The 20,123-nt window shown below is 37.5% G+C and overlaps 1 protein-coding gene across 5 annotated transcripts in view; it reads right to left on the bottom strand.

The window, feature by feature from the left end:
- Positions 1 to 20,123, bottom strand: part of lrp1b (LDL receptor related protein 1B) — a 1,066,453-nt gene that overhangs the window by 175,588 nt on the left and 870,742 nt on the right. For all 5 annotated transcript variants that reach the window (XM_016994954.2, XM_062970961.1, XM_062971003.1 and 2 more), the window contains 4 exons: positions 19,816 to 19,942; positions 19,540 to 19,691; positions 19,121 to 19,245; positions 8,541 to 8,912 (listed from right to left, as the gene is read on the bottom strand). In XM_016994954.2, the coding sequence (XP_016850443.2) occupies positions 8,541 to 8,912; positions 19,121 to 19,245; positions 19,540 to 19,691; positions 19,816 to 19,942 (776 nt within the window). The remainder of the gene's footprint in view (positions 1 to 8,540; positions 8,913 to 19,120; positions 19,246 to 19,539; positions 19,692 to 19,815; positions 19,943 to 20,123) is intronic.

The following is a 20,123-nucleotide window of genomic DNA, read 5'->3' as shown; positions in this document are numbered from 1 at the left end:
CATCCATTGTTGTACAAGGGAGTCTTTATTTTTTTAGATGACATATTGATAATGTCTCGGACTAAGGAGCAACACGTAGAACTAGTCAGGGAAGTCCTACAAAAGTTGAGGGAAGCGAAACTGTATGCGAAGCTTGCCAAGTGCGAGTTCAATAAAGACCAGATAGACTTTCTGGGGTATAGGATTTCCTCCCAGGGAGTGGCGATGGACCCTGCGAAGGTGGAAGACGTGAGGGGGTGGGAAGCCCCCAAAACACGGAAGCAGCTGCAATCCTTCCTAGGGTTCGCAAACTTCTATAGAACATTTATCAAGGACTTTGCGCGCCTCACTTTGCCATTAACGGATTTGTTAAAAACTAAAGGCAGGGGAGAAACAGCCAAAGTGAAGGCCCCAGGGGCCAAACTGACATGGACAATAGAATGCCAGGAAGCTTTCGAAGCCCTTAAAAAGCGTTTTACTGAGGAACCTGTCCTACAGCACCCCGATATGTCTAAGGCCTTTGTATTACATTGCGATGCGTCAGACCGGGCATATGGGGCAGTTCTGCTGCAGAAAGACGAGGGGGGGAACCTGAAGCCATGTGGCTATCTGTCAAAAAAGTTTAGCGATACAGAAAAAAACTGGCCGATTTGGGAGAGAGAAGCCTTAGCGATTCTAAAAGCACTAGAGTGCTGGAGACACTTTCTGGAAGGAAGTGGAACACCGTTTGAGGTGTGGACTGATCATAGAAATTTACAGTATCTAAGATCCCCTCGTAAACTATCAGCGAAGCAAATTAGATGGGCCCAATATTTCAGCCGTTTTGATTTCAGACTCAGATTCTTCCAGGGGAAACATAACATACTCGCTGACGCTCTCTCTCGGATGCCTCAGCACGGGGGAGGAATTCAGGAATCTGAAGGGAGCCTGTTCCTAGATAAGCAATGGGGCCTGGCAGTACTAACTCGAGCACAAGCGGCCAAAGAAAACAAACGTACTGCCATTTCCACGGGGGGAGGAGAAATATGGGAGGAAGAGTTGAAACGAGCGTATGGAATGGACAAATGGTTACAAACTAACAAAGAAAAGGGAGAATTGTGTGGGGATTTGGTGTTTGTAAATAAGAAATTGTATATTCCTGAATGTTTAAGACGAGAAATGTTAAGGAAGTGCCACGATAACAAGGGTGCGGGTCATCTAGGCCCCACCAGGACTATTAAACTGTTGGCCAAACAATGCTGGTGGCCCGGAATGAGGAAAGACGCCAGGGGGTACGTCACGCAGTGTGAATTATGTGCAGAGGGAAAAACACCACCGGGGAAGCCCCAGGGGCTATTGCAGAAGGTGGTGGAGCCCATGAGGCCATGGGAATGCGTGGCCATGGATTTTGTAGGCGAACTACCCCCCAGCAGAGGCCACAGATACATTTGGACAATATTGGACCTATTCTCAAAACAGGCACACTTTGTGGCCCTGCCAAAACTCCCCTCAGCTGAAAAACTTGCTGATTTGTATGTGAAGCATGTATATCGCCTACATGGGTGTCCCGACAAAATAATTAGGGACCGGGGAGTCCAATTTACTGCAAAATTTTGGGGAAAATTCTTACAGCTGTTAGGAGCAGAAAGGAACCTGAGCTCGGCTTTTCATCCCGCAACCAACGGGGGAGTCGAACGCACCCAACAAACACTGTGCCAATTCTTGAGGATGTACACCAATTATAGACAGGATGATTGGGCGGACCTTCTTCCGTTTGCTGAGATGGCTTTTAACGGGGCCGTACATTCGGCCACAGGTCGTGCCCCATTCGAAATAGTATACGGACAGGAGGTGGCACCTTTCCCCAGGCTACCCGAGTGGAAGGAAGGAGAGGGCCAGACCGACAAGGAATGGCCGGCCAAAATTAAGCAAGGGTGGCAGAACGTGGTGGAGGCATTGCGGGAAACACAAAAGAAGTACAAGCTCTTTGCAGATCGTAGGCGCCGAGAGGGGGACAAATTGGGCGAAGGGGATCTGGTTTGGCTGAGCACAAAAAACCTGAAATTGGGGTTCCCATCTAAAAAATTGGCTCCACGCTATATAGGGCCGTTCAGGGTAGCAAAAAGAATAAACGAAGTGACCTATGAGCTGAGGCTACCCAAGGACCTAGGAAAGGTACACCCGGTATTCCATTGCAGCCTGTTAAAAAAGTATAAAGGAACTCTGGACAGCGGAGAACAATAGTTGTGTTTAATCTTTTCCTTCCAGGACGAAGGGGAGGAGGACGCCATGTCAGAACCCTGCTACTAGAGCCTGGATGTGGCTCTGAGTTTCAGGGTCACTGACATTGATAAGACACCTGCGGCTCAGGACTCGGAGAAGAAACGGCTGCTGGACTTGGCGGGGAATTTGCGCGGGGTTTTACTGAGCGGGAAGAGACTTTTCAAATGAGGGGGAGGGTATATAAAGGATGGTTGGCCGGAGCCTCCCATTCTTGGCTTTTTTGATGTTCATGTTTCCTACAGTAAACGTTTCTGGTGATATCACAGAGAGTCTCGTGTGTTCATTCAGGAGCGGCTGTGGTGAGCTGACAGAAGAGTTTACATCAAGTCTTCAATTCTTGAGAAATAAATCTTTTTGTTGATCATATTTCAATCTATGGCTTGTGGATTCTCCCTCTGTGGTTGCTCTTTCTTCCTAATGGGGATCAGCAGAGGCTTGGACCTAATAGCCCATGGGATACCTAAGATTCTATGACTGTATGACTTTACTAATCTTATACAAGTGCAAGCAAAAATAAAAAGTGCTATTTTTATTGCAGGATGCTTTCACAGAGTGCTGGTTAAGCTTGGGCTTTAGAAATAATATGGGGCATGGCAGCTTAAGAAAAGACATGTACACACATGCACACACAGAGACATCTACTTCATACTAAATTAAAACCGTTGATGTATAGTGGACCACAAATGTTTATATTATCCTGCTCACGAAACAACAGTTTATTATTTTTCAAATGAAGTGAACACTAATACAATATGATATTAATCTAAAGACACTCACATTATTCACCTGCTGCTGACAATATGAGTTAAATCAGTAATATGGTATACAACTGATTAACTGTCTACACAACAGAAAGCAACAGCTTATGATTTACAGAAGCAATGGTACAGTGATCACATCATTACATTGCCAAATGCCATCTATCACTTTTACTAAACTTAACGAAGATGGATTACACCCTTTGAATGAGATGCGGCCTATAAATACTATCATGGTGCTCTTCATCTGACTTTCCTGGAGAAGAAAACAGCATGTAAATAAAAATAAAACAGTCGGTTAAAGAAATTATGAGAGATCAATATTTTGCATCTAAAATACAAAAACATAAAGCTTCAGCCTTTATAATGGCATTTTTTTTACAACTAGCTGATTTGTAGTTTTGATTGTGATTGTTTACTATTAAAGTTTGATTGCAGAGACTCTCAAATATTAAACATTTCACTAATTAAATATATCAATATTTGAAAATGATATCTGTACCAACTTAATATTTTTTCTTAATGTGGGAAGACAAGATTCACACAGACATTACCCAACCCCCTACTTTATATAGTGTCTTGAAAGACAGATTTTACATATGCTGAGCTGAACTCAATGGTTTTGGAAAATCTCATCTTGAGATATCCTAACGCAGCTGAAGAAATCCATTTCTTAAATAGATCTTCTCACCTAATGATAGGAGAATTACACTGGTGGAGATGATTTGGAAGATCAGAAGAACACAAGTATCATGTAACAAGAATTAGTGACAGCATGTGCAAATTCTATTAATATTTGACCATACTAATAGTGTTCACTGTGAAGTCACAACTGAAAAAATCCAGTACAGAATTTTGATTTAAAGTATGAAGTTATGTGTGCCAAATTGCAGCCAATAGCCTAACTTATTTTGTTAATCTCAGTTTATAGTCAACATACAATCAAAGCCCACTGTTTCAGTGATTTTGTTTTCATCAAGGCTAACAATTATATTCAGACTAATGAATTCTGGAGGTATGTTAAATATTTTAATTACCTATTTGTTTACTTTTTAAATAAATAATGCATATTTTTGAGTAGAGACATTTTACCTTTTCAGAAACAATCTGCCAATTGTTTTACTAGCCCAGATGCTGCAAAGGAGTTTATTTTCTGACAATCTGTTCACAAAGGACATTTGCAACAGACAACAGGTGATCACCATTTGGTGACTGAGATTAAACCATTGTTTTAAAAGCAATAAAGCATCTGAGGATATGATTTAGCTGTTTACACATGTTACAAATGGCACAATGAAAATTTTAATTAATTCTTCATTCTTTCACTGGACTCTTAAGGTAACGAGTAAGCTGCAAATAACAAGTGGCAAAGAAAATGCCAGGAAAATGCTATACACCGGAAGTCACTGAGTTACAAGCATTCGACTTACAACTGACTCATAGTTAAGAACAGGAGCGGAACAACAGGAATTGAGAGAATTCTACCCCCAGGAAGGAACATTCACTCCTGGAAGAGTTATCATTGGGAAAAGGTGTCTAAATGGACATTTTATCACTAATACTTGTTCCTAAAACAAATTCCAATTATCACAGGGACTGAAAGTGAGATGAAATCTTCTGAACAATGGCACAGACAGCAAAACAAACACCAAAGGGGTATTCACCCCTATGCTACCGAAAGCATGTAAAAATGTACCTGTTCTAACTTACAAACAAATGCAACTTAAGAACAAATTTACACAACCTATCTTGTTCATAACTTGGGGACTGCCTGTATAGTATGAAGTACTGTAATCTGGTAAAATTAGATAATTTGGCTGTGATTACCTATCAAAAACACATTAGAACACAAGTTTAATACTACAGTAACACATACTGTTCCCATAATCCTCCACATCTCAAGATAAATAATAGAACTAGCTAATTTATCTGAAATGTAGTATTACAAATAACTATCACAATTAACCCTAACATAAGCATCCTCCTTCCCAGGTCTCACTTTTGTTGAGTTAGGGTATACATCAAAATACCTGTATTTACTCAAGTTTAATGCACCACTGAATCTAACACAGACCTCAATTTTCAAAACCCTGAAACCAAAAAAGTATTTGCTGGTGAATGTAACGTGCAGTGGCAAAAAGTGAAGTATTTGTAATTTGGACAAAAAAGTCACTATAATTATCATATTACACAAATTTAATGAGCACCCTAATTTTGAGAAGGTAATTTAGCCAAAAAAAAGGTGAGCATTAGATTTGAGTAAAGATGGTAAGTGCTTTTGATTACATCCCTCTCTTCCCGAGTCCCCTTTTATTTCTCTACTGTCCCTGTATCATAAGCTCCATACTTCAAGTTCACTCCCCATCTTTCATAACCAGGCTCCAAATGCTTGGGGGTATATATTAACATGATAAAATAATTATATGCCATTCTGATAAGATAGAGGAATTTGACATATTTCAAATAGCTCTCAAAGAATTATCAGTCACGTGTATGGATCTTCAAATCCATTGGGTTAGTCAGATTGATAAATAACAGAGTGTCTCTCTATTATTTTGCTTCCAGGACATATTGGAGTACATTCCTTTAAAATATCTGGTGGCTTATGTTTTTCAATATGCATATGTACGCATGAGCACACACACATACATACACACATACACACTTTTTGTGTGTGTTCGTTCAACAAAGTACAAGATAGGAAGTTGTACATGTCAACACTATGATAATATTGTAGGACAGGGCTACGTGGTGAAATAATTTTTTGACCACAAAAACAATTGTGATCATACATGGTATTCAGAATTAGGAAAACATCTCCTATACCATTCTGTCATAAAATTATAATAACCACTAAGGACACTATTACCTTGTGTACACCTGTCTTGTACACAAGTCTCAGTATCCATGATGTCATTCTACTAGCTTTCACTGAAGGTATGGTAAGAAAAAACTATTCTTGTATTTATGGTGCTAACAGCTTGTCAGTTACTGATATCCTTGTGAATCCTAAATCTGTTTTCAGTGAACTGGAAACATATTAGATAATGGGTTGTTTATACACTGTAAATCTACTTTCAGTGAGTTGGAAATGTGTTGGATAATGGGTTGTTTATGAGTTGCAAATCTGTTCAGTGAGCTGAAAATTTGTCAGATAATGGACTGTTTATGAATTCTAAATCAATATTCAGTGAGTTTGAACTATGTTTGATAATGGCTTGTGCATGAGTAGTAAATCTGTTTCCAGTGAACTGGAAACTTAATAGATAATAGGTGGCTTCTAAATAGTAAATCTGGTTTCAGAGAGCTGAAAACATGTTAGAAAGTGGGGTGCTTGTGAGTTGTAAATCTGTTTTAGTGAACTGGAAACTAGATCAACAAAACACTTCTTATAAGGCATTAAATTTGGTTTCTGAGCACAAGGAATTACATGGCAGACTTTTGGTAATGAGTGAAATTTTGTTTTTCTGGTAAACAAGCAATAAGGACTGAAATAATGGATTTCATTGTTTCTGACATTTTGATCAAATACAATGTAATAGTTTGAATAGAATATAACCATAGCTGTAATTAGTGAAACAATGAATCCAAGTTCATATTTTTTTTTCAGCTGAAACCAGACATGGAAGTAATTGTCATCATACATGGCATAGCTTTCTATGATAATCTTATAATAATCACCCAAGGACACTCATTTCAGATTGATGGGTTGGAATCTCTGAACAAAGCAGACAAATCTGCAGCAATGATGGTATGCATTGCTTCCAGTCTGTCTCCTCGTCACTTTTAATTCATGCCCTACTGTTGACAGGGAAAAAACACCAAGAGATGGCAATCCTAGAATGTTCCTGTCACCTACTTTATTCTGCTCCTTGTGTAAACATGCAGGCAAAGAAGTGATGTAAGGAGGCAGGAGTCTCCTCCTCTCCCCATTCTGGGCTGTGGCGCAGGATGTGTGGTTCAAGCTGGTTAGTAGCCAGCTGAAATAAATCACTATGACCAAGAGGTCATGAGTTCGAGGCCAGCCCATATCGGAGTGAGCACCCAACCATTAAAATAAAAAATAACCCTGCTCGTTGTTGACCTAAGCAACCTGAAAGATAGTTGCATCTATCAAGGAGGAAATTTAGGTACCACTTATGTGGGGAGGCTAACTTAACTAATTTACAACACCATAAAAACTGTCCAGCAGTGTTTGGAATGAGGAAGTATCCAAAACCCGGCGTCACATTGGATGATGAAGCAGTTGCTCCCCTGTGGCCAGAATCGAGAATACCCCCAGGTAGCTGGAAGCTGGAGAATGTTAAATTGCCTCTGCGTCCCTGTCTCTGTCTCTATGTTCATATGGCATTGAATGTTTGCCATGTATGTGTACATTGTGATCTGCCCTGAGTTCCCTTCAGAGTGAGAAGGGCGGGATATAAATACTGTAAATAAAATAATAATAATAATAACAATAATAATAATAATAATTTCCCCACTGCTATTCCTGAGCTGTCTGTTTTGTGGGGTTTTTTTTTCAATATTTTAATGTTATATTGGCCTTTTTGTCAACCATTTCTGGAACTACAAAATTGCTCTCAAAAAGAAATAACAATTGAATAAGTGTGGCAAGCCAAAGTTAGAAGAGTATGAAGAAATATGATCATGGAACCAGTAGTTTCCTAAAAGTCATTTCAGACAAAAATCAAACCAGGAACATCCTGATTCCCACAATCTGATCCCAGATTTATCTGACAGTGGAGACACATATAATCCAGTTTAAAGCAGATAAACTGGGATAAAGAGCAGCGTCGAATGGGGGCATAGTCTCTAATGTGTTTCATTCAGAACTACATGGTGAAATATTTTGTTTAATATTTTCAGTTGAAACAAGACCATGAAAGCAATTGTCATAATACATGGCATTCAGAATCATGAAAACATCCCCCATATCTTTTTGTCATAATCTTATAATAATCACTAAGGACACTATTACCTTGTGTACACCTGTTATGTATACAAGTTTCAGTATCTATGATGTCATTCTGCTAGCACATACATAATATACTTGGAGAGTAAAAAGACACCAAAGGAAGCAGAAATGAGGCAAGAAAAGAGAAAATGCATTTTGTTGGGTTTAACAGGATTTAAAAGTGAGGGAAATGAAATACTGTCAGTAGATTATGTCCAATACATGAAGCTACATTTTACAAAAATCAGTAATACTTATTGTGTTCCTCCAGCAAAGATGGGGACAAATCTCCATCGCTATTTTTTTTTTTTGGACTAGAAATGTCACTATGTGAGAAAGGATGTACCAATGGTTCCTTTTCACTAAATGGGTGTAGGAAACTGAGAGAATATAACCACCAGACTTTATATTAGATAACATAGATTGATTGTAGTTATTGGTTTTTTATGTTTAGGATGTAGTAGTATTATTCCAGAAAAAGTATTTTTAATATTTTGTTGTTGATGATGGGTTTTTTGTTTTTCTACACAGGTTTTGTTTTACTTTGTCTAAATTAAAAATAATTTAAAAAGCAAAAGTTTACTTACTTTCCACTACAACTTTTCTGCCAGACCAATCGTCTTTAATAAGTTGTATATTTCCAAAATGTGCGTCACTGAAGAAAATTCTGTTAGTACCACCTCCTTTCTGGTTGTAATCAAAAGCCAGTGCTATTACATTTTTTAAATACTCTGGATTTTCATAAGGCTGCACCGGTGAATTTAAGTTTGTTTCATCTGAAATATGTATAGTTTTTAGTATTGTTCTCCCTGAATAAAGCAAGTAGCCATCATGTCTCAGGCACGAAGCTCCATCCTCTGCTAAATAGCCATGTGCACAAGCACATGTTTTCTGCATATTTCCCCGATAGAGACAAAGTTGTTGACATCCACCATTGTTCTTGGCACAAATACTGGTTCCTGCAAGGAAAATAATAATAATGATATCATCATCATCATCATCATCATCATCATCATCATCATCATCATCATCAAGAGGAAATCAGCAAAATATACAAAAATGTATCCTTGTTCCAATACATACAATTGAAGGAATATTATAATAAAGACAAGAGATTAGGATTTATGGGAAAAGACTCTATATGGGATAAAATAACACAATTGGAAAAGAAAGACATTACCAAGATATATAAGATCCTACTACAATGGTCTACAGAGATGGAAGTTGCAAAAGAATGCATGACAAATTGGGCTTCACATGTAGGACACCCAATTAAAATGGAAGATTGGGAAAGATGCTGGAATAAAAAACATAAATATATATATGCATTCAATCTTATGGAGAATTGGTACAAGATGATGTACCAGTGATACATTACACCCCAGAAATTGGCCAAATGCTATAAGAACGTACAATAAAAGTGCTGAAAATGTGAATCACATGTGGGATCTTTTTACCACATGTGGTGGACATATGAAATAGTAATTAACTATTGGAGAAACGTTCACAAAAAGATTGAGGCAATACTAAAAATGAGAATTCAAATGAAACCAGAATATTTCCTCCTAGGAATGACAAACTTTGAAACAGACAGAAACAAAGATATACTCTTTAATTATTTGGCAACTAGCTGTGCCCGACAACGCGTTGCTGTGGTGAAGTATGGTGGTATGGGAAATCAAGTATTGAGGAATAGGTGGTAGTTAAGGTAAAGGGTAAAGGTTTTCCCTGACATTAAGTGCAGTCGTGTCTGAGTCTGGGGGTTTGTGCTCATCTCCATTTCTAAGCCGAAGAGGCGGTGTTGTCCGTAGACTCCTCCAAGGTCAGGTGGGATGACTGCATGGAGCGGCAGCAATTGGATAAAAACAAATTAGATAATCTGTGGAAGAGGCCTAAGAGAGGCCTAAGTCTGCCTGTCCCCAAGTGGGCAGAGATTAGCCCTGTAACTGGCAGCAATTGTCTAAAAACAATTATTCCTTTCCCTCTAATTAGGGCTTTATTTTTCTTTTCTTTTTGTTGTATCAACCTAGAGGCGTGGATGATGGGTTGTGTTGTCAAATTTCGAGGTTGGGGGGCCTGTAGTTTTGTTGTTTTGTTGGTCGCTGTGATGCCATCACTCATTTATATATATATAGATAGATGGCAGCAAGAATGGTCTATGACAGAAAATGCCAGAAAATGGAAACAGAAAGAAACCCCGTTAATAGAGGAATGGTTACACAAAGTACCGGATATCATGAGTATGGACAATTTAACTCGACAATTGAAGAATAACCAGGGAATCCCGAGGAAAACAACAGGCTGTACATTAGTTAAAGCATATATGAAATAAGAAAAATGAAAATCTTAATCTAATTAGGAAGAAGACATACAGGAGATGGATCCACCTGTTGAAACAGACGAAAGCGAGGTACAAGAAATAGAAGAATAGGACTTTAAGAAAGTTGACAATCCTGATAAAAGAGAATGGAGGTCAACAAACTTCCCTTTTAACCTTCCCTCCTCCACACTTCAGAATCCCATTCCACTACCTACCGCTTAACCCCCCACTCCTTCCTTCGTCCCATCATTTTTATTTATCCCCCCTTTTTCTTTTTTTTTCTTTTTTATCCTTCCTTAAAAACTTTCAATAAACATATTTCAAAAAAATCATCATCATCATAACGGTAACAAAAACAACAACAATTCTAGTTTCTATAATTTAGCATTGTGTGTTCTTTTTGTCAATGTTTTAGTTCATTTGACAAATCTGTCTTTGATGCTTGCACTCAAAATAATATTTTTGCTACTCTATTGAACTAATTATTCACATGATTTATTATTAAAGAATAGTATGTTAAAATTAAACAACCCTAGTAAAGTTAGGGTAATCCTTTAAGAATTATTACTTTAAAAAATCAGCCATATATGTCCAAAAATGTTATAAAGAGAAATATTTATTTTTTTCTGACTGTAATAAGAGCTGGATTAGAAATAGAATTAGAATTAGTTTTCATTTCAGATGAACTTGGAAATAATGCCTTTCAATTCAAATAGGGCTTTATCATAAAAATCAATAGTAATTTTATACATATTTTATGTCTTGAACTTATGTCTTTTGTAGTGTCCTCTAGTATATTTCAGCTGATAGAAACTTTTCCTGGCAGTGGAAACAAAGCATACCTGCTCCTTCTACAGCCCCACGACACCCCTAAAACCTGCTCAAAAGGGCTGGAAAATCATCTGGCTTAACTAAAAATAGACTCACATCAATTTAAGCCATTGCCTTTGATCAACAGAACAATTCCTGCTAGCTACACAAGAGCTACAGAAGATATCTTACCCAGTGGAGCAATTCTCTTTAGTAAAGGGAAGTATTTGTAACTTCCTCCTTATTGCCTACAGTTCTTGAAAATTTTATCTGAAAAACTGAATGACAGATGGTTGAGAGCATGCAGAAGAAGGGAAGGGCTCAGTCAAAATTGCCTTTCGCTTTCCCGCTGTCCTAAACAGAAATGGTTCAGGGAAGGTTTTCACTAGCAGATTAAAAATACTGGGGATCTAACCCTATATGTTCATATTTAAATGTTAGTACAATATGCATTCATATTTATATGAAAACATGCAAAGCTAGGTCATAATTTCATTGTGTTGCTCTGCCCTGTTTGGTCATTAATTTCAATTTTAACATTTTTAAAGTTCATTTTTATCTTTTATTAAATGGGTTTGCCTCTACTGCTGAGAGAAGGAACATGTGATATTTACTTTCTTCTGTCTCCCAAACTTTCTATTTGCAGACATCCCACTAAGAATGTCTGTATGTCTCATTTCCCCCCATATACCAGTAGTTTAACAGTGGAGGATAAAAAGAAGGCAATTAGATTGCAGATCAATTCATTCACACTATCATGACCTGAAAGATAACAAGCAACTCCTGATCATCTTTAACATTTGTTCTGTGGGCATGTTTGGTCATTTATTTTAAAGCATTCTGCCAATTATTGTTCAGTATAATAGTTTCTACTTCCTTGAAAAGTCTATTTGCATGTAGGAGTGCATTTGGCAGAATGTTAATGGGAGAGAAAACATAGGCACAATTTAGAGATGTTTACCAATACTGATGTAAGCCAGTGAGAAAATATACAAGCACTGGCAAACCCCAGGCTTATTTTTAGCTGCATACCACACAAGCCATAAACTTTTGCCAAATGATCACTCAAAAATAATGGCTTGCTCTTGTGTGTTTAATATAGCAACTTAATATGCAGGATGTAACACTCTAATGGTGAAGAGATGGACACTATTACCTTCTAATTGCTGAAAAGCAAATAATTGTTAAAGGTCCAGTTACAGGGGCCAGTTTTAAAAGCTGGCAGATATAATCATGATACTCTGGCAATGTTTTTCATTTGGTTGGGAGGTTTTGTAATTGCCCTGGCACTAAAATCTCATTGCTAAGAATGGAATAGTTCCCGTGGTAAGGTTTCAGCATGGCCTTTGGTACTAGGGTGTGGTTGCATCTCGCATGGATATGTTTATGGAGTTACTAATAATCAGATACCTATGTAGTATGCTTGTTTGAAAGATAGTTTCTTTCTGTAGAAGGGAGTCCATTTGTAAATCACACTGCAGGTTTCCAATGTCTTTAATTGCACAAGGCAGCACTCCTTTCCAAGTAAGTGGATAATTGAACACAATTTTGCCAGCCTCTACATGCAAGACTACAGATTTGTACAATATGTACACAGCAAGATAGTTTCCTTTTGGCACAAGCCAACCAAATAAAGCACTTTGAAGTCCATTGATTTAAATAGTTGTCTTAAAATGTTTCCTGAAAGAGTTTTTAACTTTGGTTAGATCATCTGTTCTTTCTGAAAGTAGCAACTCCTCTGTACTAAGGCATTTTAGAAGACAGTTTTTCAATGAACCATGGAGTGGCTTTTTGAAATTACACCCGTGAATATAACAAATGGTATCAGTACATTTTGAGTGTCTAATTACTCAGTGTGACATATTCAGCCTAGAGTAAAATCAGTTATGTAAGTTTATTTTTAAGTAAGCAGGAAGAACAAGATTGTTTGATGCTATACCCCTGAAATAATACCACACATGTGCATATTAGATGAAAAGGGTACCACTTTATTTAAACTAAAGTCTATTTATATTTTCTTTGAGATCTGTGAAAAGGGGAGAGACCTAACATGAGACCAGTAGGAGTCTTCCCCGAATCGCCTCTCCTTCTTGATCTGGGCAATAACACGTTAATCTCAAGGATAAATACAATCAGTGGGCCTCTCCCCAGCCTGTTATATGTTGGAAGGCTAGCCCACTGAGTTGTCCACCGAGTTCCATAATCCATGGAGATGGTTTCAGAAACGTGTCCTTCAACCAAATGTGTGCATATAGGTGCTCAGCATAACTAAATTTGTCTCTCCACAATAACCTATTACTTTTCAAGAACCAGGGCCATAGTCAGAAAAAAAAATGGGGGGGGGGGAGTTAAACATTTTTTTAGTGACTCATGAAGAGCAGTTCCATGATGCAAATAATTTAGAAATCAGGCTCCATTGATAAACTTCAGTGGACACTCATGGGGATCTGGTTGGCTAATCAGTTAAAATTCATGAGTAAACCAGTCTTTTAATCCTGAAAAATTTCAGAGGGGGTTTGAACCCCAACACACACACACACCCTTGGCTACAGCCCTGTCAAAAACCTATTACTTGTCAAATGAAACGTATCTATGACACCACTATATGCAAGTTGTCAAAGTCACTGTCTACACTCTAAGGTAGAATCTAAAAGGGGTAAAAATTCCTATCTGCCCCCTAAGCAACTAGTAAAATGGCACTATACTAGAAGTGGGAGTGTGGTCCAAAAGATGTGACAAGTGTGGGGGGAAAGCAGGTGGAGGCTGTCTTAAAGAGCCCACAGTTCTCCTTCCCTGGACAAACACCCTGTATGATCTCTTCTCAAGGGAGGGCATCAAAAGTGCTTCCCACTATCCAGCTTGGGGCAGGAGGTGTTTCTTTAGACAGAAACAATGCTGTATTTATGCAATAAGTCAAATATTTTGGATAACTTATTTCCAATACTTATTTTTAATAGGCTAGAGAGGTTAATATATTGTATTGAGATATGACACATTAGAAATACAGACATTAGAAATACAAAATACTTCTGGTCCCAAACATTTTGGATAAGGGATGCTCAACCTGTATTCACATTCAGCAACTACAGATATTGCAAGAAATTAAAAAACAAACAAACAATGAATAAGGTAGACAACCAGAAGGCTGGTAATCTGTAGGTAATTGTGAATTGGTGTACATTGTAAGAAGACACATTTTAAAAAGTACAGCCTTATAATTCAAACAGAACTGAAGTGCAATAAAAATCAGTTTCTGCAGAACAGCTTCAAATCATAAGCCTCCCCCAAAGCATACTCTGTAACTTTTCATAATGACAGAAAAATAAGTCCTCCTTCTCCTGTTTTACACTGTCAATATATCAGCCAGCTTTGAGAAGGTAGGCAACAGAAACAGTTTTTCTGTTATCAAATCCAAACCACAAAACATCTTTTTAGAATGAAAAAACAAAACCCTACACCACATAACTTCCTTTGGCAAGCACAACATTTAAAAAGGTGAAAATATTGATAAACAAATCTGAAAAATACATTCACCACATATATTTACATATATTTATTATGATTTGTTCTCCACATAAAATTGTGAATCAGTAACAACATGCCACACGAACCCATTTCTAGGAAAAGAAAATCCACAACATTTTATATAAATATGAATATAAAAATACGATGTGAAGGGGCCATTGTAAAGTCCTCTGATTGAGAAAATATCTCTCAAGTCCACACCTCTAGCCATGTGGCATGAAAGAACTGAAAACTATCCACTTAAGAATTAGCATTAGCAGAGCATAATGGAAATATTAATCACATCTTCTAATAGGATTTCATCTCTCCATGTAGTTTGATATCTATTTGTAATAGCCAAAGCAATGTTCAACTGGGCCTCAAAATCTGTATATGCTTAAGGAGGAAAATATACCAGAATTATTTCTCTGCTCTATTAAATCCTTTTCTTCAGTCAGGCTTCCACAAAAACTTGGATCATTTTTCTGACAGCAGAAGTATGCAGTTTCTTGCTGTTTCAGTTCCATGCCAGTGGAGATCACAGTGAAGAAATCAGAAAAAGACTGTGAAGGGCAGTTGTAAAAGAACTGTACAAGAACCTCAAGTGTAAAGAGATATAATGGAATATTAAAACTAGATTTATTCATGGTGTTGTATATCCAATTTCTATGTATGCTGGACAGTAAAGAAAACTGATAGGAAGAAAATAAACTCATTTGAAATGTGGTATTGGAAAAGAGGTCTACAGGCAACAAGAACTTCTAAAAAGACAAATAAATCATCTGAACTCTCTCTAAATGGTTAGGATTGTCTTACTTTGGGCATACTATGACAATGCATGCTTCACTAGAAAAGAAAAACTGCTTGGTAAGGCAGAAGGCAGTAGAAAAAGAGAAATATCACATTCCAGATACATAGACTCAATCAAGGAAGCCAGAGCAAGAGATCTCTCATTTACAAGATTACTCAAATCAGAGTAGACTTGATAGCCATTAAAAACAATCAGGAAATGACCCTGAAGAGCAGTTAAAATGTGTTTGCCCCAGCCAGGGCCGGTTGAACGTAGAGGTGACTGAAGCCACCGCTTCGGGCGCACGCCGATAGGGGTGATTGAAGCTCTGTGCCAACCTGCACAGCACCATTGCCCAAAATGGCCAATGGTGCTGTACGCAGGCGCACAGCGCCGATCGGCCGAAATGGGAGATGGCATACGTACGCGTACCACCCCCTTCCTAAAACATCCAATGACAGAAATGTAAATAATATTCATAAATATTCTTATCCTTGAATAAGATACTCTACTGAAATAATTCTCAACCATAAAGACATTTATCACTTAGTCATGGGAAGGGGAAATAGATTAATCATTTTTTTATTATCAGCAAAAACACAAAATGCTTGTCTTGAGCACAAAAAATTTATTTTGGTTGAAAAAATATTTTTAGGGAAAACATTCTACAAAAATCATTCATAACATTTCCTCTTTGTAGCTTTTCTGAGTGCCTGCAAATTTTTTATCTTAGAGTTCCTCAAAGCATTGTAAAGGTTCCACACAAGTATCTTAGTCTATGACTGAAAAAAATTAGTCACCGGTCAAGGGGACCTCCAATGTGGCTTACCGACTGGTGTGGTCATGTCCTTAATCATACTGCAACAGGCAGAAAGATCTAAATTTGTTGTAACCAACTTGTGAAAGATTCAACCCCTACCCATGCTGTCCCAACTCCAAAGAGTGGCCATTTTGTGCCCATTTTGTTATCGTTAGGGTTATCTCCAAGCACCTTCCCCAAAAATATGGTAGAAGTTTCAAGCCCTTAGGTGATTCTGTAGTGGTACTTTTTTAAAAAATACATATGATTTGTTGCATTCTTATCAACTGAGAACTAAGAAAAGGGCTTCATGTCACAAGGTTACAAGAACTCTATCCTTATAATATGACTTTAAATATGATTTTAGAATAACCTCAATGACCTGAGGTATAGGGATTTTAATGATAATAATAAATGTTGTTCATTTTTAACTCTACTTATATGGTCTACGTAATGTGCCAAGACTATGTGTTAGGTTATTCATATGCTTGGGTTGGGGGATGTTGTTGTGTTTTGTATTATGTAGTTTTGTTTTCTACTTTTGTTCACCGCTTTGAGTCCCATTTGTGGGAGAAAAGAGGGATAATAATAATAATAATAATAATAATAATAATAATAATAATAATAATAATGCCATTTCTGTAAACTCTTTGGGCTTTTGATAGTGTGAATACATTGCTTAGTTTTCTAAATAGACAAAGACATATCCCCTGTAAGCCCTATGGACCTTACAAATGAGACCTCATATAACACTAACATTAACCACTCAGATGATGGTAATAGTTTATTGGAGATAAAACATGTATTTATCTCACCCAGTGATGCAGAAAATGGATGTCAGTGCTATATTATCAGCTTTGATCGAACTGAAACATCTAGGTTGTTCTTTTCTCAACTGCCACAATGAAGAGGAAACTTTCTAACAAAGATGTATATGTAGCAAGCTAGAGTGTGAATGTGTTGATTCAGAGAAACAAAGCCATGGATAATATATATTAATTTTTAATTTTATGTTTCCCACCACAGGTTGTATAGGGTTACAATGAAAGTACTAAGTTGAAAAGTTTGGAATGGGGTGGGGATCTTAAGGAGACCAGGCATCATTTTATGGCTTATATATCTGTCGGGGGGGAGGGGGGGTATTTAAATTCTGGGTTTAGGTTGGGAATGTTATCACTCTTGGCATGGTAACAGCACGTTATCACAATTTCAAAGCTGGTGACAGCTGCCACAGAATTGCTGTCTCCAATTGCCTCCCAGGAGTACTCATTTTAGTTCCAGTGTGTCCCAGAGGTAGTACTGCAGTACACAATCTGGGTGAAAAGGGCAGCTTATCTCATAGCTGCTTCCCCTCCCACTCCCAGCAACCACCATTTTCATCTCAAAATGTTCCAAATAATGTTCCATTCAGGGTGACGAGAAAAAGATGCCAGCAAACAGAATGCAGATAGAAACAGAACCAGGCTTCTCTTTTAAATGTATTGGAAAACTAAAAAGTTAAAAAAAATACTGCTCTACAAATATAGCCACTTAAAAAAAATGTTTGGTTCTGTCTAGAAAAAATGTTGCCGAAAAGCCATTTTTAGTTCTGACCTAATTATAGTTTAGGTCTTAATCTTAACAAATAGGACACACCCTGGCTTCTTGGTATCCACTATTGCAAGAAATTCAATTCTGACACCTCAGCATAAAAGTATTATATTTCGCATTGAATGTTTTTAATAATTTGAACAGAAGAAATCCCAGATATATTCAAACTTTTGGACATCTCCCTACCTGCTGTGTTCTTTAATTTTCGTGCCATACTGTTTTGCCATTTTTTTGTATTTTCCCCTAGTTGTCAGAATTGTTGAGAAAGAACACTATACAAAATAAAATCCTTAATTATATCAGTCCTAAAACTATGATCATATTCTCAGACCTTTTTCATCTGTTCAGACATTTCCATCACACTTCCAATTTCATTCTCTTTTTTCCTCTCTGTGTATTATGTACAGAAAATATGCAACTTTCATTACTCTGTATGTTATTGTTATAAAAGATGACAGGTAGGATAAATGTTCATGGACCTCAACTGATTAACTGGGTTCTCAGTTCCATAGGTATGTTTCATTTGTTTCATTTCAAACATGATGACTAAAAAGCAGTACATTTGCACATTCATGTACATTAAGTAATTTTTCTTTGATGTTGGCCTGAATATAGTGAGGCCTAATAGTTAACTTCCTCTTAACTTTGCATTAAATATATTTAAAATTATTAATCACATTTCTAGTGTTTTCATTTTTGTAAAAATATGTACTTTCTAATTGTTCCATTCTTAATTACAGTAAATAATTAATGATATAATGGGCCCGCTATCTCTGCAGTAGTTTTGGCTCTTTTGAATATCAAAAAAGTGCAGATGATCATGGTCCATATTAGGAAATGATGATGACACAAATACACACATCTCATGGCTCTCATAGGAGCCCCCGGTGGCACAGTGGGTTAAACCCTTGTGCTGAAAGGGCTGATGACTTCAAAGTTGGGTTGCTGATCTGAAGGTTGCCAATTCAAATCCAACCCAGGGAGAGCGCGGATGAGCTCCTTCTATCAGTTCCAGCTCCATGTGGGGACATGAGAGAAGCCTCCCACAAGGATGTTAAAAACATCAAAAACATCCGGGCATGCCCTGAGCAACGTCCTTGCAGATGGCCCATTCTCTCACACCAGAAGCGACTTGCATTTTCTCAAGTCACTCCTGACACACACAAAAAATGACTCTCATTTAATAATATGGGACATGGAAATCCATGGCAGATGGACATCACAGATCCAGAGCACATGGATCCAGAGGGACCACTGTAATCTCTTTCAAATAATACAGTGGTCACTTTGCTTTCATGCAAACCACCAAATAAATATGTAAATTAAATGTTTACATTGTTGAGCAAAAATTTACCTTTCTCACGTATTCTGTTGAAGACTTTCACTTCCTTCAAGTTTACGCCCAAACCTGTTCTCATGGACATAGCCTCTGTAGCATCATTTTTGTTGCCTCGTCTGATGGAACCATTTGCATGAGCTCTGCCAAAAAATATTGGAGATATCTGACCCACAATTCTAAACTAATTAAAATCAAGACATTAATTAAAATGCAGGAGACATCTGGATTAACAGAAGGTGAAGAAGCACACTTTTTCTTTGTGACATTGATGTGGTTTAGCTTTGAATATCCAAAGTGCCTTTTCCCTGGAAATTACATGGCTTTGTGGGATCCTTTCCGTGACCTTGCTAAAGAATAGCTAATCCTACAAGGGTGAAGCATCTGGCACAGAAATCACATTTTGAGACTGAAATGCTTATGGAAAAATAAATTACCTGTCAGACCAGTAGATGTAAGCCCCAAAGACTGCAACTGAAAAAATATCCACATTGCTCCCTGACAGAACAATCTCCCGATTCCTTCCACTTTCAAGGTCAATTCTTTCTATCTTGTCCATTCGAGCATCACACCAATATAATTTATTTTCCTAAGGATCAATTCAAAAGTAAATTGATAATTGTTTGATTAGAATATATAGTAATTTTTGTTATGGCATATTTGTTTCAGTATCATATACCATTTTATGAACTTAGAAGACAGAAAAAACAAACCTCAAAATCCACTGAAATTCCATTAGGCCATGTAACCCCAGTTCCAACAAGAACACTCTTTTCTGATCCATCTAAACGTGCTTTGCCTATGCAGGGTGACTGGCCCCATTCTGTCCAAAATAAATACCTAGAATATGGGGAAAATATGATTAAATCATAATGTACTGAAACTGACCAGTGGATCACACAATGCTTATTATGAGCAGAAGGAAACGGCATCTGGCCACGGTGGGAGATGCCTTAGTTACATCTCATCTGGATTACTGCAGCCATTGAAGAATGCTTGGAAACTTCAGCTAGTCCAAAGA

The sequence above is a fragment of the Anolis carolinensis genome, chromosome 1 (genome assembly GCF_035594765.1).
Source record: "Anolis carolinensis isolate JA03-04 chromosome 1, rAnoCar3.1.pri, whole genome shotgun sequence".
Lineage (NCBI taxonomy): Eukaryota > Metazoa > Chordata > Lepidosauria > Squamata > Dactyloidae > Anolis > Anolis carolinensis.
Note: the sequence above shows the minus strand (reverse complement) of the source record. Positions and strands in the feature narration are given on the sequence as shown.